Consider the following 22,057-nt stretch of genomic DNA (forward strand, 5'->3'; position numbering starts at 1 on the left):
GAAAACAGTGGGAGACATATTTTTTTCTATTTTAAAATATGTGACATTTTACTTCCAGACTAAGTTTCCTTAACTAAGATGCTGATCTTATCATTCCCTAGAACAGAAAACTTTTAATGGTCCCCTTCTTTAGTAGTGCTTTAAATTGCACTGTGTACCTGTGAAGCTTCTTCATCTTCAGGCGTACAGTCTTAATCCAACAAAGTTTTCTCACACTCCTCAAAATACAAGGCCCATTCTAGTCAGATATGTGCTTCTCTAGTCTAGGAATATGTGTTTCTTAACCAACCTTTTCTTCACCTACAATGGTTCCCATTTCCTGCCTATATTTGGGCTAAGAAAACTTCAGCCGCATAAAAGCAGATCCTTGCGATTACACAATTTGTGTGCAAAATATCAGGGAGTTATCAAAGCAGGCTTGATATGTGCCAACAATACCAAAAGAAAGTCTTAATGTGATTGTAGGTAGAATTCTAAGTATTCATAGAATCCAGGAGGAGGGAAGTGATTCTTTCCATATACTATGCCCTGATCAGAACCTGTTTGAGGAAGATATTCATTCCTGGGTGATATATTTTAGAAAAGACAATTAGCACTGAGAATATTTCCAGAGGAGAAATCAGGATGGTGAAAAAAAATGGCAACTGATGATGTTTGCTGCAGATGTTTACCATAAGTAAGAGAAGAGGAAGAACTGGCATGATGAGAAGTAGTATTTGTGATCAAAGGTACAATAAAACATAATGTTTAATTGACCCTCTAAAAGCTAGGACTAGGCACAGATAAACAAATTTGGGATCAACACATGAAAAAACAAAGAACACAAAAAGCAACCAACTTCCAAACAACTAAGACTTATTTAAAAAAGGAATGGGCTGCCTAAAGAATTAATGCATTCCTCTGTGTGTGTGTGTATGTGTGTGTGTGTGTGTGTGTGTGTGTGTGTATGTGTGTGTGTGTTTGTGTGTGAAAGAGAGACACAGAGACAGAGAGATAGAGAGATTGTGCATTCTAGTTAAAACAGTGAGCAACTAACAATCACAATGGTAGGAAGATTATTCTTTGATTCAACTCGAATGACTTCACAAACTTACCTATTCCTCTGTACATGTAACTTTTAGTAACTTCATTTTCCCACTCTGATAAGGTATCAAAGAAGGAATTTAGTGTGGAAAAGCACATTTTGTAATCATTTTTGACATCAATTTATTCCAGCATCTTATTCACAAATTTCACAGAACTTAAATAGAAATGTTCACTTGCAACTTACCCTCTTTTGCTTCCCTTTCCAGCAAACTTCTCCAAAGAATACTAATTTCTCTGGTACTTTACCATTATTTCTCTCTCCAACTGCTAAACATATACCCCAATGAGTTAGTTTTACTCACTGTCAAGAAAAGTTTTAAAAACCAAAATATTCACAGCAACAACTTTTTGTAGTAGCAGATAACTGCAAATAAAGTAGCTGAGGCATCCTTGACTGAAGAATGGCAAAAAAAAAAAAATTAGGCTTTCTTGATGTAATAGAACATCATTTCTATGGTGAGAAATAACAATTACATAAGAGGAAGAGAATATTTAGATGAATTAATGCAAAATGAAGTAAGGACAACCAGGACAACAATATAAATTATAACTGCGATAATATAATTATTAAGGACAATAAAATAACCACAACGGAATACTGTGAAATTATAATGTCCAGGTTTGAGATGAGAGGGTGCCACTTCCTATTTATATGTCAAGTGGAGCATTATCAATGTGGAACACTGCATGCAATACTGAGGTAGGGATGAAGAATGTTTCAGTAGATGGCTGAGGAGTGAGATCTTGGGAAAAGAGGCTTATATAAAAGTAAAAGATGACAATTTTTAGAAAAGGAAACTTTCTCTCAATTGTCCATGGCTTTACTGTTTCTCACTAATATGTCTAATATGGTTATGTCCCACTAATCAAAGAACAGTAAATATGTTTCTGTCTGCATGCAACTGAAGTCACAATATGTAAGTACTGCCATTGAGGTAGGGAATGATGCCTTTTTCAGTGACTCTTAAAGAGAATTATAAATTGTTGTCTTCCTGAATTTATGTTTATTTAATTAATTAATTTATTAATTTATTTATTTTTAGTCTTGAAATTAATTGAGCTAGTTAAAGTTATTTTTAAATCTATTAAATTAGTTTTCAAGTTAATACAAGTAAATCTGGGCTTTTTAAAAAACATTCTCTACTTTCTAACTGTCAATCCAGAGCACTTCCACATTCCAACTCTCATCAGTTGGAATTTTAGAGGTGGTCTAGTAAATACAGTCCCAACATGAATTGTGAACCCTCTTTACCATATTCCTGTGTCTCATCTATCACCTTATGGTCCCCTAAGACTTTTCTAGATGGGGCAGCAGGTAGAAGTTATCTACCTTTTGCTCTTCCTCAGCCTGTCCAGAAGGCATATGAGCACTAGAAGGACTTATACAACAAGGACTATGTGAGTACTTCTCTTTACATTTCTGTCAATTCCCTTTTTTTATTCTGCCATCCTGAAAGGACAATACCTTTTCTCTCCTCAGGCTTATCTTACATGGTAGTGGGTGGGTGACTGGATCTTTTTAATGATTTTCATGTCTGCAATTAAAAGTGTGCACCCTTTCTTAAGAATCTAGGTTCTCTGCCTTGGTATCCCCAATGCTTGGCCCATGATAACATTTAAAAATTAATTCATTCTTGAATATTTCTTCTGATGGGAAACTTCCTAATGAGTAAGAGAACACATTTAATTTTTGGAGTAGCTGTAAGATTATTTTCATGTCTCATTGGTACTTATTATTTATACCTCTTCAAAGTTTCCAAACTGAATTGCTTTGCTCCTTGCCACCTGCATATTACATTCTATGCTATTTTTTGGATCTCATCAAAGCCTACCTACCTTCTTTCAATAAACACTAATGTAACAAAAACAATAATAATAATAATAACAATATAGTATAAATATACTTACAGCCATAGAATAATATGCATTCATGTGACCTTAATTTCTTTCTTGGCAAAAAACAAGTGGATGCAGAGTGAATCTGAATCTAGATTTGTAGAGCAAACTGAATATACCATAAATGATAATATTTAATAATAATTCTCCAGTTAAATATGTTGACAAACTTACCCCTTTAAAACATGGTGCACAGGTGTTACATTTTCCTTAGAAGAGATGCTCATTTTTGGTCTTTCTTCCCCAGGAATTTTATTTTCCTCATCTTTACCATTTTGATGGCTCTCCATAGAAAACTGTTTATTAATTTTGCCAGTTGTTGTTCTTTCACTTAACTTATCACCATCTGTTCTCTCCAATATTTCCATTTTCTTTTCCCCTTCCATCTAAAAGGAAAGCTTAGTATCATTCTTACTTTATTGTTGTGTGTCTTTGTGTGTAAACGCATATATGTGTGTGTGCACGCGTGTGTGCATGTGTAAATATGCACACTTTTATACATATATACTTATATGCTTACTTACGTACAAGTACTAGTACAAGGAGCTACCTGAAGAGAAAATTTCCCCTACCAATGTTATCAAAATCTAGAAGACAAGTATTGTCTACATATGTCAGAGATGGGACTTGAACTAGTTCCCTATCAAATATGCCACATTACCTTTAATTTTTCAATTTTATTTTGAAATACATATTATCCTCTATATTATCTTCACTTTTTATTTTGGATATATAATGGTCATGGTTTTATAAATTTTGTTGGAAAGTAGAAACATGGACTCCTATTTCAAAATGACAGCTCAATTACTATCTCATTTTGTTTTCTCATTCTACTTTCAAGATCTCTCAGCTCTCTCCTTTCAAAAGGAGACAGGATTGAAATACAATATCTGATTTATGCTTGCCCTTTTCCACCATGTTCTCATGTTCTCACAATGAAAATATAGATCAAGTTTATTTCCAAACCCATGATGGCTGTTTCCCACTCAATTTCTCATTTCTTATTTCTTACTATCAAGTTCAAAAAGTAAACCAATAAAACAAAGCAAAAAAAAAAAACAAAAAAAACTTGATTAACAGCATAGGAAATCGATTAAAGTGAGATTTAGATATTGTGACTGCTATATTAAGGAAAATTGATGCTATTCCCTGTGTATTTCCAGAAGCACCATCTTTCAGAAAAGAAAAAAAAATAGGAAAAAATAATATTAGTGTAATGCTATCATTTTGTAGATTTGTACATTAAGTAATCCAATTGACCATTTTGCAAAGTCATTTATATTTCCTGAGCTTCTATTGCCTTGTCCACAATTATTTGTCCACACCCTTTTATAGGAATAGTAATGAAGATCACATGAGATTGCTTTGTAATTTGAGAGTCATTCAAATACTATTCTCATTATTTTTGGACAGGACCTATGAATTCATCAGTATGAGTAACTCCAAGTGAGGAAATTCCCTCCATAAATTCAGATCGCCCTCTGCTCCAAGTCTCAGTTGCCTGGTAAGGTCGATGGATTTGCCCAGGCTAACATAACTACAAGAAGCACTTAAATCTAACTCTAACTGAATGTGTTTGGGTTTGTATACACTGTGTTATATGTTCAGCTATTATTGTGAAAATATAATGAAAAGACGGACATGTGAAGGTATAGATAAGCCAAGAGACCTTGGCCAGGCAATCTAACATCCCTGAGCCTAACCTTTCCTCATTGATAAGATAATGGTGTTTGATTCAATGACTGCCAATGCTCCTTCTCAAAAATAAAATTCAATGAATTAACAGTGCTAGTACAATAGCATCTAAAGCCAGCCAATTATGCAAATATCTATAGTGAATAAAAATATATTTTGAAAAACTAAATACAAAAAGAGGAGCATTGAACTTGAAAGTAGAAGATCAAAGTTTAAAACTCAATCCTATAATTTATAACTAGTGGGATAAATAGAGAAATAGTATATTAATGCCCTATGAAAACTGATTTTAGATGATTAGCATAATTGTGTTTCATTTTCTTTTGAAATGCAAAAATGTAATGACTTTAGTAAAATCAATAAAGATGAAGTATCAGATTACCATAAAAGTATTATTTGTATCAGGTACCTTTGTTAGAAATTTCCCAAATTTAGCTTATGTTTTCAGTATTTTAAGAAAATAAAAAATGCCCATAGAAAGGAAAAGTCTTTAAAATATCCAACATTACAAGGATTTGCAAAAAAGAGAATCTGAGTTCATTATGTTCCTTTTAGGTCTGTATCCTAATTGTCTTTAGGCTTGTCCTTGTTCTTTTGGTTACCTAGTCTAATATTCCAATTTGTATGTCTGATTTAGACAGTTTCTTGTTTACATGGCAAATACTTTGAAAATTGATGGAGCAATTTAGATAATCAAAATAAAAAGTATAAAAAAGACTTTCTGGATATTTTCCTTAATGCAGTTTTCAATACATGTTGTACAAATACCAAGCATTTGAAGTGAAAAATCAGTTTCACAGGATGAATGTAGAGTGACAGAAGGTGAATCTACCTGTTTTTGTGGTGATATTTTTTCTTTCTCCAAAGTCAGGGATTTTGTTTGCATTATTTCCAACTCAATTGTCAATCTTTGTGTATGTTGGTTTAATTCTGCATCCAGGTAGTTTTTAGACATTTTGTCCCTATATGGAAGGAAGTGTTTCAAACATCTTGGCTCATCTATAGAGTTACTGTCATTGTGATGACTATTCTTGAATAAGGTTTCTTTATGTTTGGTTTTCTCCTTACATTTTCTTGCAGTCATTTCAGGCTTTTTTCCTGGATGATTAATTTTATATCACCAGAGTGAGTAAAATGCCTTCCTGGAGCACTTGATTGCAGGAAACCTCCTGAATGTGGTCCCAAATTCCCGATACTTCTTGGCAGACTTACAACCATTTCTGTATCAAATGATGTATCTTCCTTCATTTTATTTATAGATATTTTGGAAGCGGCTCTTTTTCTATTTTTCGCAACATAAGCAATATCCTCTTCATTTACTTTGCAAGTATGTTCCATTTCTGGCTCATTGTCATTCTTACATTGTAGGGTGCTATTTTGTGAGCACTGAAGAATATTTTCTTGGAAATTCATCTCTAAATTGCATGAAAGAGCATATGGCCGATCTTGTTCCGTTTGCCCTGAAAATGTCTGAAGAACTTTTACCCTTAGAGGGCCTTTACGTTTTACCTTTTCCACAAAATCAATTAAGTTATTGTTTTTGAATTCCTTTTCCTCCTCAATCCATGTTTTTTGACAACTTTCTTTTGAAGTCGTTTCACTATCAGATTTCCTATTGGATTCTGGTCCTTCAGACCTTATTTCCTTCTTCAAAAATGGAGCACAAAGAGACTGAACTTGTTTTTTAGGTACTGTTTCTTCTGGTATGCAGGTTGTTTCTAAAGTAACTTTATCCTTGGATAATGAAATAAGACAAAGATCAATTTAAAAATAGACAAACCATAGTTAAACTTAATCGTTAGTCCCAAATCGTTGTGTTTCAAATTTCAAAAATATTTAAATTTACCCTAAAAATGAAATTGGAAAGTAAATTTTATCCAAGATATTATCCAAGATATTATATCCAAGGTATTAGGTAAATTATTATGTTTGTGCCATACTATAATTCCTATCAAAATAAAGGAAAATTTCCTATTTCATATCAATCTTTTTTCCTGCTCTAAAAGGACAATTTTTTTTTCCAAAAAAGGTATTTTATTTTTCATTGGTAATTTTACATGATCAAAATTATAATACAGATATGTTTCAAATCCAAAAAACAAGTAAAATATAAAGTTGGGATGGGACAAAAAATTAAACTCATTACTCTTTTAATTCATAAGATTCTTTACTACTTTTATATGTTTCTCTAGTGCTCACTTTTACGTTTCTTTAAATCAAAGATCAAAATAAGTGTAAAAATAGCAACTCTAAATTACGACTTAAGTTGGAGAGAAAAATAAATGTGATTTAAAACAACTGTATTTTCTTTTTTTTTAAATTTTATATATATATATATAATATTATCCCTTGTATTTATTTTTCCAAATTATCCCCCCTTCCCTCTACTCCCTCCCCCTGATGACAGGCAATCCCATACATTTTTACATATGTTACAATATAACCTAGATACAATAAATTCCATTTTCTTGTTGCACAATAAGCATTAGATTCCGAAGGTACATGTAACCTGGGCAGACAGACATTAGTGCTAACAATTTACATTCACTTCCCAGTATTCCTTCTCTGGGTGTAGTTATTTCTGTCCATCATTGATCAACTGGAAGTGAGTTGGATCTTCTTTATGTTGAAGATTTCCACTTCCTTCAGAATACACCCTCATACAATATTGTTGTTGAAGTGTATAGTGATCTTCTGGTTCTGCTCATTTCACTCAGCATTAGTTCATGTAAGTCTCTCGAAGCCTCTCTGTATTCCTGCTGCTGGTCATTTCTTACAGAGCAATAATATTCCATAATCTTCATATACCACAATTTACCCAACCATTCTCCAACTGATGGACCTCCATTCATCTTCCAGTTTCTAGCTACAACAAAAAGAGCTGCCACAAACATTTTGGCACATACAGGTCCCTTTCAGCTCTTTAGTATTTCTTTGGGATATAAGCCCAGTAGTAGTACTGCTGGGTCAAAGGGTATGCACAGTAAAATAACTGTATTTTCAAAAAATAGACCTGCATAGATTGTCCCTTTCTGAGTTTGGTTCCAGTCCAAAGTCTCTATACAAATCAGAGAATAGGAATGGGCAAGAGAAGGCCGATGATTTTTGTATATAATTCAGAAAAAGAAATAAGAAATTATTCCGATATATATCTTAAGCACATCAACAGAATTATTGGGTATCAATAGAGTAGGAAGTGATGACTTTAAAATAGTTAAGGAAGACCTGATTCCCTGATCCAGTACAATTTTTCAAATGTTCAGATGAGTTGGGATTATAGTTCCATAATTACATGGAACAAACCACAATTATGATGCATACCTATAGGTATTTTGGAATAAATTATATATTAAAAATTGTTTACATGACAGAGTCATATTCTATCATTTAATTTTTTTATGGTTGTTCAGTTATCTCTGACTTTTTATGACTCTATTTGAGGTTTTCCTGGCAAAGAGACGTGAATATTTTGCATTTTGTCTTCCAGCTCACTTTACTCATAAGGAAACTAGGGCAAAAAAAGGTTTAAGTAACTTCTTCGCGGTTATATAATTGACAATTATTTGAAATCATATTTGAACTCATGAAGATGAATCTTCATGACTCCAGGCCTGCAACTCTATCCACTATGCCTCTTAGCTGTTTATACCAAAATAACCTACTTTAAATTACCTTGAATATCATTTCCCCAAAATTGGACATTTTAAGCCATGATTTAAATGAGATGGCAACACTTTATTTGCCTGATTTTCACTATATTCTAAATATACAGATCTATCAAGAAAATGAATGCATTACATGTGGACAGGAATCTCATCCACAATAACCCTAACAAGTTGACAGTGAACTTCTAACTACAGACATTCATTATTAGGGTCCATAAAGCCTTCTAAAGCAGTTGTGTTCTTTATTGCTCTTTTCATGATAGAATTCTCTTTATTCTCTTTAATGAAGACAGAGGAAAGAATAGAATCTTTTCATGTCAAAGTAAGGGCTCAATTCAATTCACTGACTTGTTGATGAGTAGGGTACTATTTGGGAAATATTCAGATTGAAGTTCTATAATCAGTTAATGAGGATAAGTTATATGGTATATAATTTTTGATTGTTAAGATATCACATTGGAATGGTCATTTCCATTCTTGTTTCTTGGGCAGAGATATTCACCCAAATGATCAAAATGTGTCGGCCAGAAAGATATAGGACTGAAGGCCCAGGTTGTGAACTGGAAACTAGTTGTGGAAAGATGCTGTGGGAAGGTAAGGCTGTATGACCTGATTTGTGTTTCCAGCCTCTCTTGTCCCTTGATTGTGCAGGTTGTGCCAACTAAGTGAACATGATAAAAAGACTCGCGATCAGATTCTATCTTACAGAAAGCATCTGAAACATGGGCTTTAGGACTCTTTTAATTTCTGTTAAGGAAGACATTACAGGGAGACTAGAGCATGAGGTATCATGAGACCATCTCGATTGAGATCAAGCTATGCCGTTAGAATTAGCACCATAAGCCCCTCCAGCTAATTAGCACATTGAACTGAAGAATCTCACCTGAAATCTTTGAGTAATTACAGTTTACCAGGGAGTTGCTGTGGGCTTAGGAAAGCTGAATGGTATTGACTCCTGGGAAATACTGACCCCAGTTATATTTCCCATATTTCCCATAAAAGGATGTAAGGGGGGATAATGAAGAATTGATGTGTTCATTGAAAGAAGTTATACTAGACCCTCCTAAGTTTCCTCTTCAATAAAATTGTCATCACTGCAGAGAATAGAAGACTAGGTTCCAGGAATGTTAAAACCCAGCGTGCCTGGATTTCAACAAGTATTTGAAAACATTTCTCACAAGATCTTTGTTGACTAGGACAAAAATGTGAATTGTAATAAAGAAACATTTAGCCTTTTTCATTGGGCAGATCTAAAGAATACTCATCCCCCTGGAAAGCAACAGATAGCTTCATCCTCAATATTTACTCTGTTCAACATTTTACATTGATAATCAGGATGAAGTGATAGATCAGATACTTATTAGTTGATTGTAAATGGCATGGGATTAGTAAAAGCTACAGATGAAATAAATCACAGAACTGATATTACAATGGATCTTTACAGATTAAAACAAAATCTTTACAATTACAAGAAGAAACATTTCAAAGGGGATAAATTTAAGATACTGGAATAAGACTTTTAAACATCAGCTGCATATGTACACACTGGGGTAAAACAATTTTCCATAGAAATTCTCAGAGAAAGACATAGAATTATTCGCTAATGGGCCATAAGTTTAATGATGAGGTTATCAAAAGGGCTAATGTGATCTTTGCAGCAAAAGTAAGAGAATATTCTTCATGAGACATAACAGGCCTTGATTCTGTCTTCATAATTCCACATTATTATGCTTAGATAGGATAAGGGAAAGTGTAGTCCAGAGGAAGTACAAGAGATCTCAGAAGTCAGCCATGCCATATCACAGGAAGGTCTGCTCAACAAGTGGGGCTGTCTAGTTTATCGAAAATATGATTTAAATGATTCCAGGATAAAAATCACCAAAATATTAGCAATTAGAATGCAGGTCTTGATTACTTCAACTCGATTCTTAAAGTCAGAACCATTAGCCCTTGTTGCACAATATAGAAAGGCAAATTATTGATCAATAGAAGAAAACATCCCACACTATTAGAGCTGTTCAAATATACAGTGGGCTGCTTTATTTGGGTAGTAATTTTTCAGTCACAGAAAGCGATCAACTACTTTTGGGGGATACTATAGACAGGATTGGTTATTTAGGACTAAGATAAAGTACAATAACTTCGATTATTAATACTAAGATATTATTATTATAGCATTTTAATGCCATGCATTAACATTTTTGAGCAATAATAGAATTTAGTATAGTTTTCTAAAATGACATACATTTCTAGATATTGACATTCTGGATTCTTTCCTTGCCATCAGTGACAATAAATTTTAGCTTGTGTATAAGAAAGAAATCAGGACTAAGATGCTCTTTCACACGCATCCAGATCTATGATAATTCTGTTACCACAATTATTTTGCTGAATAAGGCAAAAACAATGAAATAATCAAATCATTTAAATTAGCTTCTTTGTCATTTAAGAAATGTACAAAATGCACTATTTTGGGACTGTTCCTTCACACTGTTATTACATAGCTAGGATTGGAGTTTTCATATTAGTCCCTATAATTCCAAAGAAAATCTTTTCAATAAGACATAAATACATTTAAAATTACACTAACTTTTGAAAATATGCTTCTAGAAAAATTAATATGAAAGGCACTTTTACTAATATAAAATATCAAAAATATCACTTTTCCATACCTGTTTCTGGTCACTATTACTGAAATCTTCCTGTCCTCCATTGGATAGTCCTTTAAGTTTCAATTCTCCTTTAACATCTAAAGTAATATTTAATTGAAATTTTATTTTATTTAGAATTACTTTTCTTCTATGAATGAAATTCTCCCACCCCCTCCCCATTAACAGTAATGCTAGTTATGACAGATATAATTTTGTCTATTTCAATCTATATTGAGATAAGACATAAAATATAAAAAAATTCAATCTTATTAATTACGAATGGATCTGATTATTTTGCAATTTCAATCTACTGCAGGATTTGAAGTTTCTTGTGAGATGCTGTTTCCCATGAGCAAAGCATAGGAAGCTGTAAAGATTGATTTACATATTTACTTTAGCAAAAATTGTTGCCATTGAAATATAAACTGGAAGAAATTTATGTGTGTATGATCAATTTATTAGTTAGGCTAGAAGTAAAAAACAAATAGAATCAATGGATTTTCTCAATAACCAAAGGACATGAGGCTGGCCTTACTAACCTTAACTGAGTTTACAAGAACTTAACTGAGTAAGTAGGAGAGAACAAAAAATGGAGTCAGGAAGGTGAAGAAAAAAATGAGATAAGTTAGAGAATGGACAACATGACCAACTGGAAACTGTGAAGGAGGGATTAGCAAGAAAGCTTTCCTTCCCATTAGGGACTAAGAAATGTTCATTTTTTGAGATTGCAGAATTGCTTTGGGTTATGAAGATCACAGACCATATGCATCCTTCAAAAGTCATAGATTTACATACACAAAAAAAGAAATATAATTAACTGGATTTCTAAAGTTAATTCATGATAGCACTTTTTGACATAAGTTCAGAGACAAAACCTCAAGACATAATCAGAAAGAGGACAAAATCAAAAAGACAGAACCAAAATGATATTTAACAAAACTGAGAGAAACAAATATAAATGGTAACTGTAAAATCACTGGCAGGACTATCTCATGCAAAAATGGAAATAAAGTAAATGACACCTAATTCTTCCAGTAAGTCTAGAAGCTACTCTGATTAAATCAAGGAAACATAAAACAAGACACATTCCAGGAGTTAATTTGAAATTCATTTTAAGAATTAGTTAACCTAGAAACAGTTTGAATATGACAAAATGGAGAGTGATTCAGTAGTGAAAAGATGAACTTAACAAAAGTTTCAGAAAATTGTATGTGTCAAGGATGCTAGTGATAATAAGTTACAATGACAGAAAAAAAGGAAACAATCATTTATATATAGATTTTATATGGGAATATTCATACCTCAAGATTTTAAACTTTGAAAAAAAAGAGGTAGGAATTAACAATTAAATACAAAGACCATTAAGGCACAATAAAGATACAAATCTAATCTAGTCTCTTTCAGCTTTTGTGGAAATTGCTACACTGATTAAAGGAGAAAATCAGAACATCTTGTAGATTCTGGTCTACTGAGAAGATTAAACACTGACAATCAATTTTGTTATTGCATGATTTTACTATTTATGTTGCTTACTTATTCTAAGAGGATTGGCATGTAACAAATTAAGCAAATAATCTATTTTTAGTAAATCCAGAATATTAAGCCTCTACCTTTCTTTATTTGTTTGACTTCCACATTTTGTTCAGCAGATTTACATGGCTTCTTAAGGACACCTTTATCAACTCTTCTTTGTTTGACTTCCACATTTTGTTCAACGGATTTACATGGCTTCTTAAGGACACCTTTATCAACTCTTTTGACGCTTCCTAGATTAACATAGGAAGAAATAAATTGCTTAAATAGTCCCATTTCAGAAAAAGAAATAGAACAAGCTATTAATCAACTCCCCAGGAAAAAATCCCCAGGACCAGATGGATTTACATGTGATTTCTACCAAACATTTAAAGAACAATTAGCCCCAATGCTATATAAACTATTTGAAAAAATAGGGAATGAAGGAGTCCTACCAAACTCCTTTTATGACACAGACATGGTACTGATACCAAACCAGGTCGATCGAAAACTGAGAAAGAAAATTATAGACCAATTTCCTTAATGAATATTGATGCTAAAATCTTAAATAAGATATTAGCAAAAAGACTTCAGAAAATCATCCCCAGGATAATACACTATGATCAGGTAGGATTCATACCAGGAATGCAGGGCTGGTTTAATATTAGGAAAACTATGAGTATAATTGACCATATTAATAATCAACTTAATAAGAACCATATGATCATCTCAATAGATGCAGAAAAAGCATTTGACAAAATCCAACATCCATTCCTACTAAAAACTCTTGAGAGTATAGGAATAAATGGATTATTCCTTAGAATAATCAGGAGCATATATTTAAGACCGTCAGTAAACATAATATGCAATAGAAATAAACTGCAACCTGTCCAAGTAAGATCAGGAGTGAAACAAGGTTGCCCAAAATCACCATTACTATTCAATATAGTACTAGAAACACTAGCCTCGGCAATAAGAGCCGAGAAAGATTCAAGAAATTAGAGTAGGAAATGAGGAAATCAAACTATCACTCTTTGCAGATGACATGATGGTATACTTAGAGAACCCCAAAGACTCTGCTAAAAAGCTATTAGAAATAATTCAGAATTTTAGCAAAGTGGCAAGATACAAAATAAATCCACATAAATCCTCAGCATTCTTATATATCACCAACAAAATGCAACAGCAAGAGATACAAAGAGAAATTCCATTCCAAACAAATGTTGAGAGTATAAAGTATTTGGGAATCCATCTACCAAAGAATAGTCAGGAATTATATGAGAAAAATTAAAAAACACTTGCCACAAAAATAAAGTCAGATTTAAATAATTGGAAAGACATTCAGTGCTCTTGGATAGGCCGAGCGAATATAATAAAGATGACAATACTCCCCAAACTAATCTATTTATTTAGTGCTATACCGATCAGACTCCCAAGAAACTATTTTAATAACCTAGAAAAAATAATTACAAAATTCATATGGAAGAATAAAAGGTCGAGAATTGCAAGGGAACTAATGAAAAAAAAAGTCAGAGGAAGGTGGTCTAAGTGTACCTGATCTAAAGCTATACTATATAGCAGCAGTCACCAAAACCATTTGGTACTGGCTAAGAAATAGAACGGTAGATCAGTGGAACAGATTAGATACAAAGGACAAAAAAGGGTACATCTACAGCAATCTAATCTTTGACAAACCCAAAGATACCAACCTTAGGGACAAAAATTCATTATTCGGAAGAAACTGTTGGGAAAACTGGAAATTAGTATGGCAGAAATTAGATATGGACCCACACTTAACACCATATACCAAGATAAGATCAAAATGGGTCCATGATTTAGGCATAAAGAATGAGATCATAAATAGATTAGAGGAACAGAGGATAGTCTACCTCTCAGACTTGTGGAGGAGGAAGGAATTTATGACCAAAGGAGAATTAGAGATCATTATTGATCACAAAATAGAAGATTTTGATTACATCAAACTAAAAAGTTTCTGTACAAACAATACTAATGCAAACAAGATTAGAAGGGAAGTAACAAATTGGGAAAATAAATTTAAAAGGAAAGGTTCTGACAAAGGTCTCATTTCCAAAATATATAGAGAACTGACCCTGATTTATAGGAAACCAAACCATTCTCCAATTGATAAATGGTCAAGGGATATGAACAGACAATTCTCAGAGGAAGAAATTGAAACTATATCCACTCATATGAAAGTGTTCCAAATCACTACTCATCAAAGAAATGCAAATTAAGACAACTCTGAGATACCACTACACACCTGTCAGATTGGCTAAGATGACAGGAACAAATAATGATGAATGTTGGAGGGGATATGGGAAAACTGGGACACTGATACAATGTTTTTGGAGTTGTGAAAGAATCCAGCCATTCTGGAGAACAATTTGGAACTATGCTCAAAAAGTTGTCAAACTGTGCATACCCTTTGACCCAGCATTGCTGTTATTGGGATTATATCCCAAAGAAATACTAAAGAGTGGAAAGGGACCTGTATGTGCCAAAATGATTGTGGCAGCTCTTTTTGTTGTTGCTAGAAACTGGAAGTTGAATGGATGTCCATCAATTGGAGAATGGTTGGGTAAATTGTGGTATATGAAGGTTATGGAATATTATTGCTCTGTAAGAAATGACCAGCAGGAGGAATGCAGAGAGGCTTGGAGAGACTTAAATCAACTGTTGCTGAGTGAAATGAGCAGAACCAGAAGATCACTATACACTTCAACAACAATACTGTATGAGGATGTATTTTGATGGAAGTGGAAATCTTCAACATAAAGAAGAGCCAACTCACTTCCAGTTGATCAATGATGGACAGAAATAACTATACCCAGAGAAGGAACACTGGGAAGTGAATGTAAATTGTTAGCACTACTGTCTATGTACCCAGGTTAATTATACCTTCAGAAGCTAATAATTAATGTGCAACAAGAAAATGGTATTTACACACATATATTTTATCTAGGTTATATTGTAACACATGTAAAATGTATGGGATTACCTGCCATCGGGGGGGAGGGAGTGGAGGGAAGGAGGGGATAAGTTGGAAAAATGAATAAAAAAAAAAAAAAAAAAAAACGCTGAACTGATAAAAACCACAAGGAGTAGAAGCACAACTTATCAGCTGAAGAGAATCAGGAATTTCACCAGAAAAGGTCGGTTCCAAGTGGAGGAAGAAAAAAGGCCAGCACAGACAGGGTTGGACTTGGTCCTAGCATACTGTGCTGATCAGGCTGGGGAGAACTCAGGAATCAGAGAAGCCACTGAGATAGAGGAATCTGGCACAGGCTGTTAATTCTTCTCTGCTTATAAAACAGCAGTTCAGAAGAGAAATCGAGCCACTTTAAAACATAAAGCCAGATTCTAGAACCACCCCAATCCAGAAGTGACCTAAAAGATCTAGGCACTGCTGTGCAGCAGCCTTCTGCTGCCTGGGGCTTTTCCTTGGGGTAGTTAAGATCCTGAAAAGCTGGGACACACCCTGAGGCAGCCTCTAATCCACATAGTGCTGGGCTCAGCCTGAGACAGTGGGATTCTAGCGGCAGAGGAATTCCCAGAGAAGTGGAACCTTTGAAATAGGGACCCCGGTTTCCGGACAGACACTTCCGGTCTGAGCACAGGGGCTTTTCATGTTAGCTGCTGATATCCATACCCCAAGGGAGCCTTAAACCTCAGGAAGTCAGTAGGCCACACTGCAGGGTCCTTCACTGGGCAATCCTCACAAGGCAGTAGTGCTAATCACCTCTGAGGCATTTCTGGGGGGGGAGGGGAACTGTCTCCCAGAGCTCTCTCTTAGGCAAGTCACAGGGTTATTGCATTCTACCTCCCAACTGGGAGGAAGCTGGTAAATAAATAAATAAACTTCTTACCCCAAGGGCAGACCCCAACAGATTTTTAACAATGAGTACAAGCTGAAGAGAAGGAATGACACCTTCTACACAGAGAAAGAGCAGAAATATTCTAATATTCTACAACTTGAGTAGTACATTGTATAGTGGATAGAGGACCAGTTTGAACTTAGGCAGCTGTTCTATATATATATATACTACTGTTCTATGCTATTGAACAGTAGTCAATGCACATCACTAAAAATTTATTTCTTATGGATTTCCTAAATTGATGAAATCAGGAGATCTGTCAAAACCATGATTCACTTTTTCTTACAGCACAATTGTCTGATGTACCATAAGCTTGTAGCTGATTTGGAATGTTTATTCCAGTCTATCTTGCACATAGAAAATCAATGAAAAAATGGACTCAAGTTTAGAGAGCAAAAGAGTAACCTTTATCAGGTATTTGCAAGTTCCCTTCAGACACTAACCTTAAACTCTAACCCTTTCGGCATCAATTTAAACCGAATCCCTAATTGGGTTTCTTAAAAAAATTTGAAACTTCCTTTTCTCAGTGAGTCTTTGTCCTTATTTTCTAATTCAGTCATTTCTACCAGTAGCTGCTATTCCAGATTAATTCCAAAAGCTTTCCTTTTCTCTTGTCAGCTCCTCAAAGAGTCTTCACTAGATCGTACTCTTTCCTAAGATTATCTTGTCTCAAGTTCTGGCTCATAACATCTTTAAGAATCCGAACAAATTTCTATTGCTGATATTTTGGTTGTGTGACCATTAGAAAGATCCTGAACTTCTTTGTCTCCGGGCTACCCTCAGACTCTGTGCTATAGATCAGTAGCCAATAGGCATCACTAGAAATTTATTCCTTGTGGATTTCCTAAATTGATGAAATCAGGAGCCCTGTCAAAATAGTAACATACCTTTTCTCCCAGCACCTTTCTCTGATGTAATGTGAGCCTGTAGATCTTTGGGAATATTTGGAGTTTTACCAGCTGATTGTTTACCAGTAAAGTTGTTAACCAATACATCCTTTTTCTTTACTTCCTCCTCTGAATCTGTTGAATCGTCCTACAATTAATGACAATGAAATATAAAATGTCCTCCAAAATTTTTCTTTAGTCTATGGTCTGAATTTATCTATCAAAACAGAACAACTGAATTTTAAAACATAATTAAGGAATAAATGAACTAGATAATCTCTAAGGTTCAATCTACATCGAAATTGTGTACTTATTAGAAAGGTGAAGAGTTTCTTAAACAAAATATTCTGCATTTTTATTTTAAGGGAAATAGCATCGAAGTTTCTTCAAATATCAATTATCACTGGCACAGGAAATTCTGTAGAAATGTTCAGTGTTTGCTCTTCTTAATTTCATTCTAATCATATTTCACAACAAACACAGATTCTGATGATTACTCAAACTCTCTTTTTCCTTCATGTTTTCAAAACTGTCATCTTGACTTTCTTCTTCATCCTTTGCATCTACATATTTTGATTCTTCTTTGTTTTATAGCATCCTAACCATCTTTTATCCCTTTCTCTTTCTTCCTCTTCATCACTTTTTTCTTCCTCTGCTACTTTTTCTTTATAATCTTTTAACTGCCATTCATCTTGCCTGCTTTCTCATTGTTCTTCTTTCTGAGAGTTGTATTGTATTGTATTGTCATGTATTGTCTGGACTCATCAATGTTTTATCTTCAATATATAAAATTCCCTGAATTTTCTTGTGATGTGACTTTTGAGGATTTGCATTTCCAGAATCCTTCCCATTTCCATGAAGTGGCTGTGAGCATCGGATAAAAGGATAGAGGGCAAACACACATGATAAGAATGTTAAGAACCAGAGCAAATATAATTACATTAAGAAGGTCCAGAAGAGTAGACTTCATAAGGGAAGATTTTGAAAAGTAAGCAGGAGGGGTATGGACAGGATGAGAGCAGCCCTGGGCTTGGGATGAAGATTTAGGAAAAGAATCTGTTTTCTCTTCTTCATCACTCGATTCATTGTTCCCAAGGAAAGGTGTAACTTCTGTATAGTTGATGCTAGTCTGTTCTTCTCCTACATAAAAACAAATAAAAGAGTACATGAAGAAATCTATCATTTCAAGGCAAGCAATACTAATATGAGTGGAAATTTTTCAAGAAGCTTACTGATATTTCTTATTTGCTGAGTAGCATTCAAAATTTTACTCAAGTTCAATTTTGGTTGTTTCTGCCAAAAAAAAAATGATGAGAACAATGACTATCAATACTAACATTTAATAGTTCACAATTCTTTGAGACCTGTTATTGTGATAAATTTAATCTGATCGTTATATAGAAATAAACTCTTCTGGACTATTTTGTTCACCAAAAAAATTGATCCACTAACATTGTATATATTACAAAATTGAAAATACATTTTAGAAATTTATTCTTAATATAAATCATTGCTGATAAGGAATTTTATTTTAGTATTGTGTTTTAGATTGTTTATATGTTTTGGAACAGTAAAAATTAGTCTGAGTTACTTCTTTCCTGAAAATTAAAAGAGAACTAGGGAAATGTTGATGTCAGACTCCCTTTTGCTAGGCCTGCCTATTGGGTTAACTCATTCTGCTTGACACATTCAGCAGGAAAAAATCAAAGGTTTCTGACAGTAAGAGGCCACTAAATTGAAAAATACAGGCTATAAGAACTTTAGTCACAGGATCCTGAATGCCTTCATTACATCAATTGCATTGTTTGAATTTTTTTGCCCTCAATGTATGCAGTTGAAAGAAGTGCATACTCTAAAAATTTTCTGGGTCCAGAAAAAGCTGTGAAGATGCCCGTTAATGATGGATATTTTATTATTTGATGTTCATTGCTTTTACATCAATGTCAAAAATCAAGCATTATAGACACCTGATTTAAAAAAAATCCACTTAAAACAAATGTCTTTTACTTTGTAGGTGCATGTCAAACACTTAACAAAATGTTAAGGAAGTGATCCACCTGTCAGACAATTAGTACAAAGATTAGGAGCTAAACTGGGTGAGAAATGGTATGATCAGCCATCTCCAGTGGAAGTTACAAACTTTGGTAACACTCCTCTTTCCCATATGTTCAATGTATAGTTTGAGCTTGAAGGTTACACAAAAACTGAAGATTGGCTGTACCTGATATATATATATATATATATATATATATATATATATATATATATATATATATATATATATATATATATATATATATATATATATATATATATATATATATATATATATAATCTAATATAATACATCAAAATGATGAAATGACTGAATAAAAACAGCATTGACTTCCTGAAAAATGTTCCAATTTCCCAACAGTCAGAGACGTGTAAAAATCAGCACAAGTTTATTATTTCAACTAGAAGGTTCAACATTACAAATAGGGAGGATTCTGGAAGGATAGGTTGGTAAATTTTATTTTTATTTTCTTTAGATTTTCCCATAAATAGAACAAACTTGTGCCTTGGGGTGAACAGAGACTAGTGAAAATCTAGAAAGCTTGGGACAGAACAGGGATCCTCCTGATACAACCCAAAAAGATTTGAAAAGACCTCAGCCTGGGAATTAACCTGTCTCAAGTGCCAATACCTCTGGGCTAACTCTACAAAAGCATCAAATGGAGACATGTCAGCTACCTGGGTGTGGCTGAAGCCTCAGAAGAAATCACAGAGACTTTCACCTTCAAGACTGTCAACTTAAGGTTGAGTCTGGGAAGACCGAATAACACTTGCCTGAATGGGAATGCCAGGCCCAGCTCTGCTGCTGACCCAGGTGAGAAGGAACCAGCACTAGCTAAGTGCAGAAGCAGTAGGACAGATATGCTGCTAGCTGTGGGCACTTGCAGGAGGGTGGAGCTCTTGGTTTGGCATTCCTGATCAAAGTGGAGAACTCAAAGGAAGCTTGAGGCACCATCCCTCCACCCAAAGATTAGAGATGCTTACACTAATACCTCTTAAAATTTTTTTTGAACTGGCAAAGATGAAACCCTGCCACTGAAACATAGAATAAAAACAGGAAAGATCTGGATTCATCTTCAAAGGTGGACACTTAAGTCACAAAAGTTTACCCCAAAGAATAACATGAAATAGCTCCTTGCCCAGAATTTATAGAACTCAAAACAGAATTTAAAAATCAAATGAGAAACATGATGAAAAATAAATAACCATCCAAGAAAAACAGGATTATGAATAAAAAGTTATCAACCAGAAAAGAGGTACAGAGTCTCAAAGATGAAAATAATTCTTTGAAAATAAGAACTGGGCAAGCCAATTAAGCTATGAGAGACCAAGATATAACAAAACAGATTATAAAGAATGAGAAAATAGAACAGAATGTTGAACATACCTTAAGAAAAAATGATAGCTCTTGAGATCAGATAAAGAAAAAAAAATTTTTGCAAGAAACATGAAAAAAAATTCAAGTATGCTGATGCTATAGTTAGAATTGCACAAGATTTATCAGTTGTTACAGTAAAAAAAAACACAACTCCTGGAATCATATCTATCTACCCAAAATCAAAAGACCTGAGCAACCTAAGGACAGCAAAATTATCTGTAATTTTTGAATGAGAAAAAAATGGATATTTAATTAAATTGTAGATTTTCAGGACTTTCCATCAACCAAACCTGAATTAAAAAAAAAATAGCCAATATCAAAGATCACCATTAAAATACTCAACTTGGACAAATTGTTGAAATGATCAATAAATTATTTTTCTTTATTATGGCAAATGGCATACTATATGTTTAATATTCACATGAATAAAAGAGCTCAAAAGAAAGATTGCAGAGTTAAGGTAAAAATAGTAATACTGTTATACAAAAGTAGTGCAGAAGAAGAATGGATTCAATATATATATATGATATAATCCCTACAAAATCTAATCCAAAAGAAATAATGGGGAGGGATAGGTGCATAGGGAAACAAAGGGTTAAGGAATTAGAAAAGGGAAGGACCCTTGGGCAAGTTAGCCAGCAAAATTTATTTAAAGAGTCAGCAGGGATAGGAAAGATATGTGACTGTGTGTATGTATGTATGTATATATCTACCTATGTATACAAGATACATATGTATCTTTTCTTAATTGTAGTTTACATGAGAGTAATGGGGGAGGAAGATTAAAAAGGGAAAAAAAGAAAAAAGTAAATTAGGTATGCAGTAGAGAACCAAGGAACAATTTACAAGGAAGTAAAGAAAAAATGGACATCATGAATATAATTTCTTCTACAAATATATATATATATATACTTTCTTGATCTAGTAATTTATGTTATAGATTTTGAATCCTCCCCGATGATCTGCTGGGTACATGACTATGTTCTCTTTTGTTTTGCTGTATTTTGGTTTTTTTTATTTCTTTTCTGTTTTCTTTTTTCTTAATTTGATTTTTCAAATAAAATGTATTTTAAAAATAAAATGCCACAGAAAAATAAAAGAAAAGTACAAATAATGGGAAATACATACTACCAATATGTAACACCAATATACTACTAATAGAACTGCACATTGGTCAAGATGGTTTAGAGAACAACATAATAGAGTCATAAAATTGATCATATATTCTGACTCCATTGTTATGGAATTCTAATACTGAGAACACAGGAAGGAAAAATAGGATCTAGGTATACAAAAATATTCATAGCTGTTCTAGCCATATTTAACAAGAAAAAAA

The 22,057-nt window shown here is 33.5% G+C and overlaps 1 protein-coding gene and 1 long non-coding RNA gene across 3 annotated transcripts in view; one reads left to right on the forward strand and one right to left on the reverse strand.

Annotated features, from left to right (window-relative positions):
• Positions 1–2,212: 2,212 nt before the first annotated feature.
• LOC141544644 (ankyrin repeat domain-containing protein 26-like) overlaps positions 2,213–22,057 on the reverse strand; it is a 60,778-nt gene continuing 40,933 nt past the window's right edge. For both annotated transcript variants that reach the window (XM_074271044.1, XM_074271043.1), the window contains 6 exons: positions 18,521–18,581; positions 18,229–18,428; positions 17,289–17,436; positions 12,604–12,759; positions 11,015–11,091; positions 2,213–3,368 (listed from right to left, as the gene is read on the reverse strand). In XM_074271044.1, the coding sequence (XP_074127145.1) occupies positions 3,153–3,368; positions 11,015–11,091; positions 12,604–12,759; positions 17,289–17,436; positions 18,229–18,428; positions 18,521–18,581 (858 nt within the window). In that variant the 3' untranslated portion in view covers positions 2,213–3,152. The remainder of the gene's footprint in view (positions 3,369–11,014; positions 11,092–12,603; positions 12,760–17,288; positions 17,437–18,228; positions 18,429–18,520; positions 18,582–22,057) is intronic.
• Positions 4,188–12,971, forward strand: LOC141544647 (uncharacterized). Its single transcript, XR_012482730.1, has 3 exons — positions 4,188–4,486; positions 8,835–8,936; positions 12,643–12,971. It is a non-coding gene; the product is annotated as an uncharacterized LOC141544647 (long non-coding RNA).

The sequence above is a fragment of the Sminthopsis crassicaudata genome, chromosome 5 (genome assembly GCF_048593235.1).
Source record: "Sminthopsis crassicaudata isolate SCR6 chromosome 5, ASM4859323v1, whole genome shotgun sequence".
Taxonomy (NCBI): domain Eukaryota; kingdom Metazoa; phylum Chordata; class Mammalia; order Dasyuromorphia; family Dasyuridae; genus Sminthopsis; species Sminthopsis crassicaudata.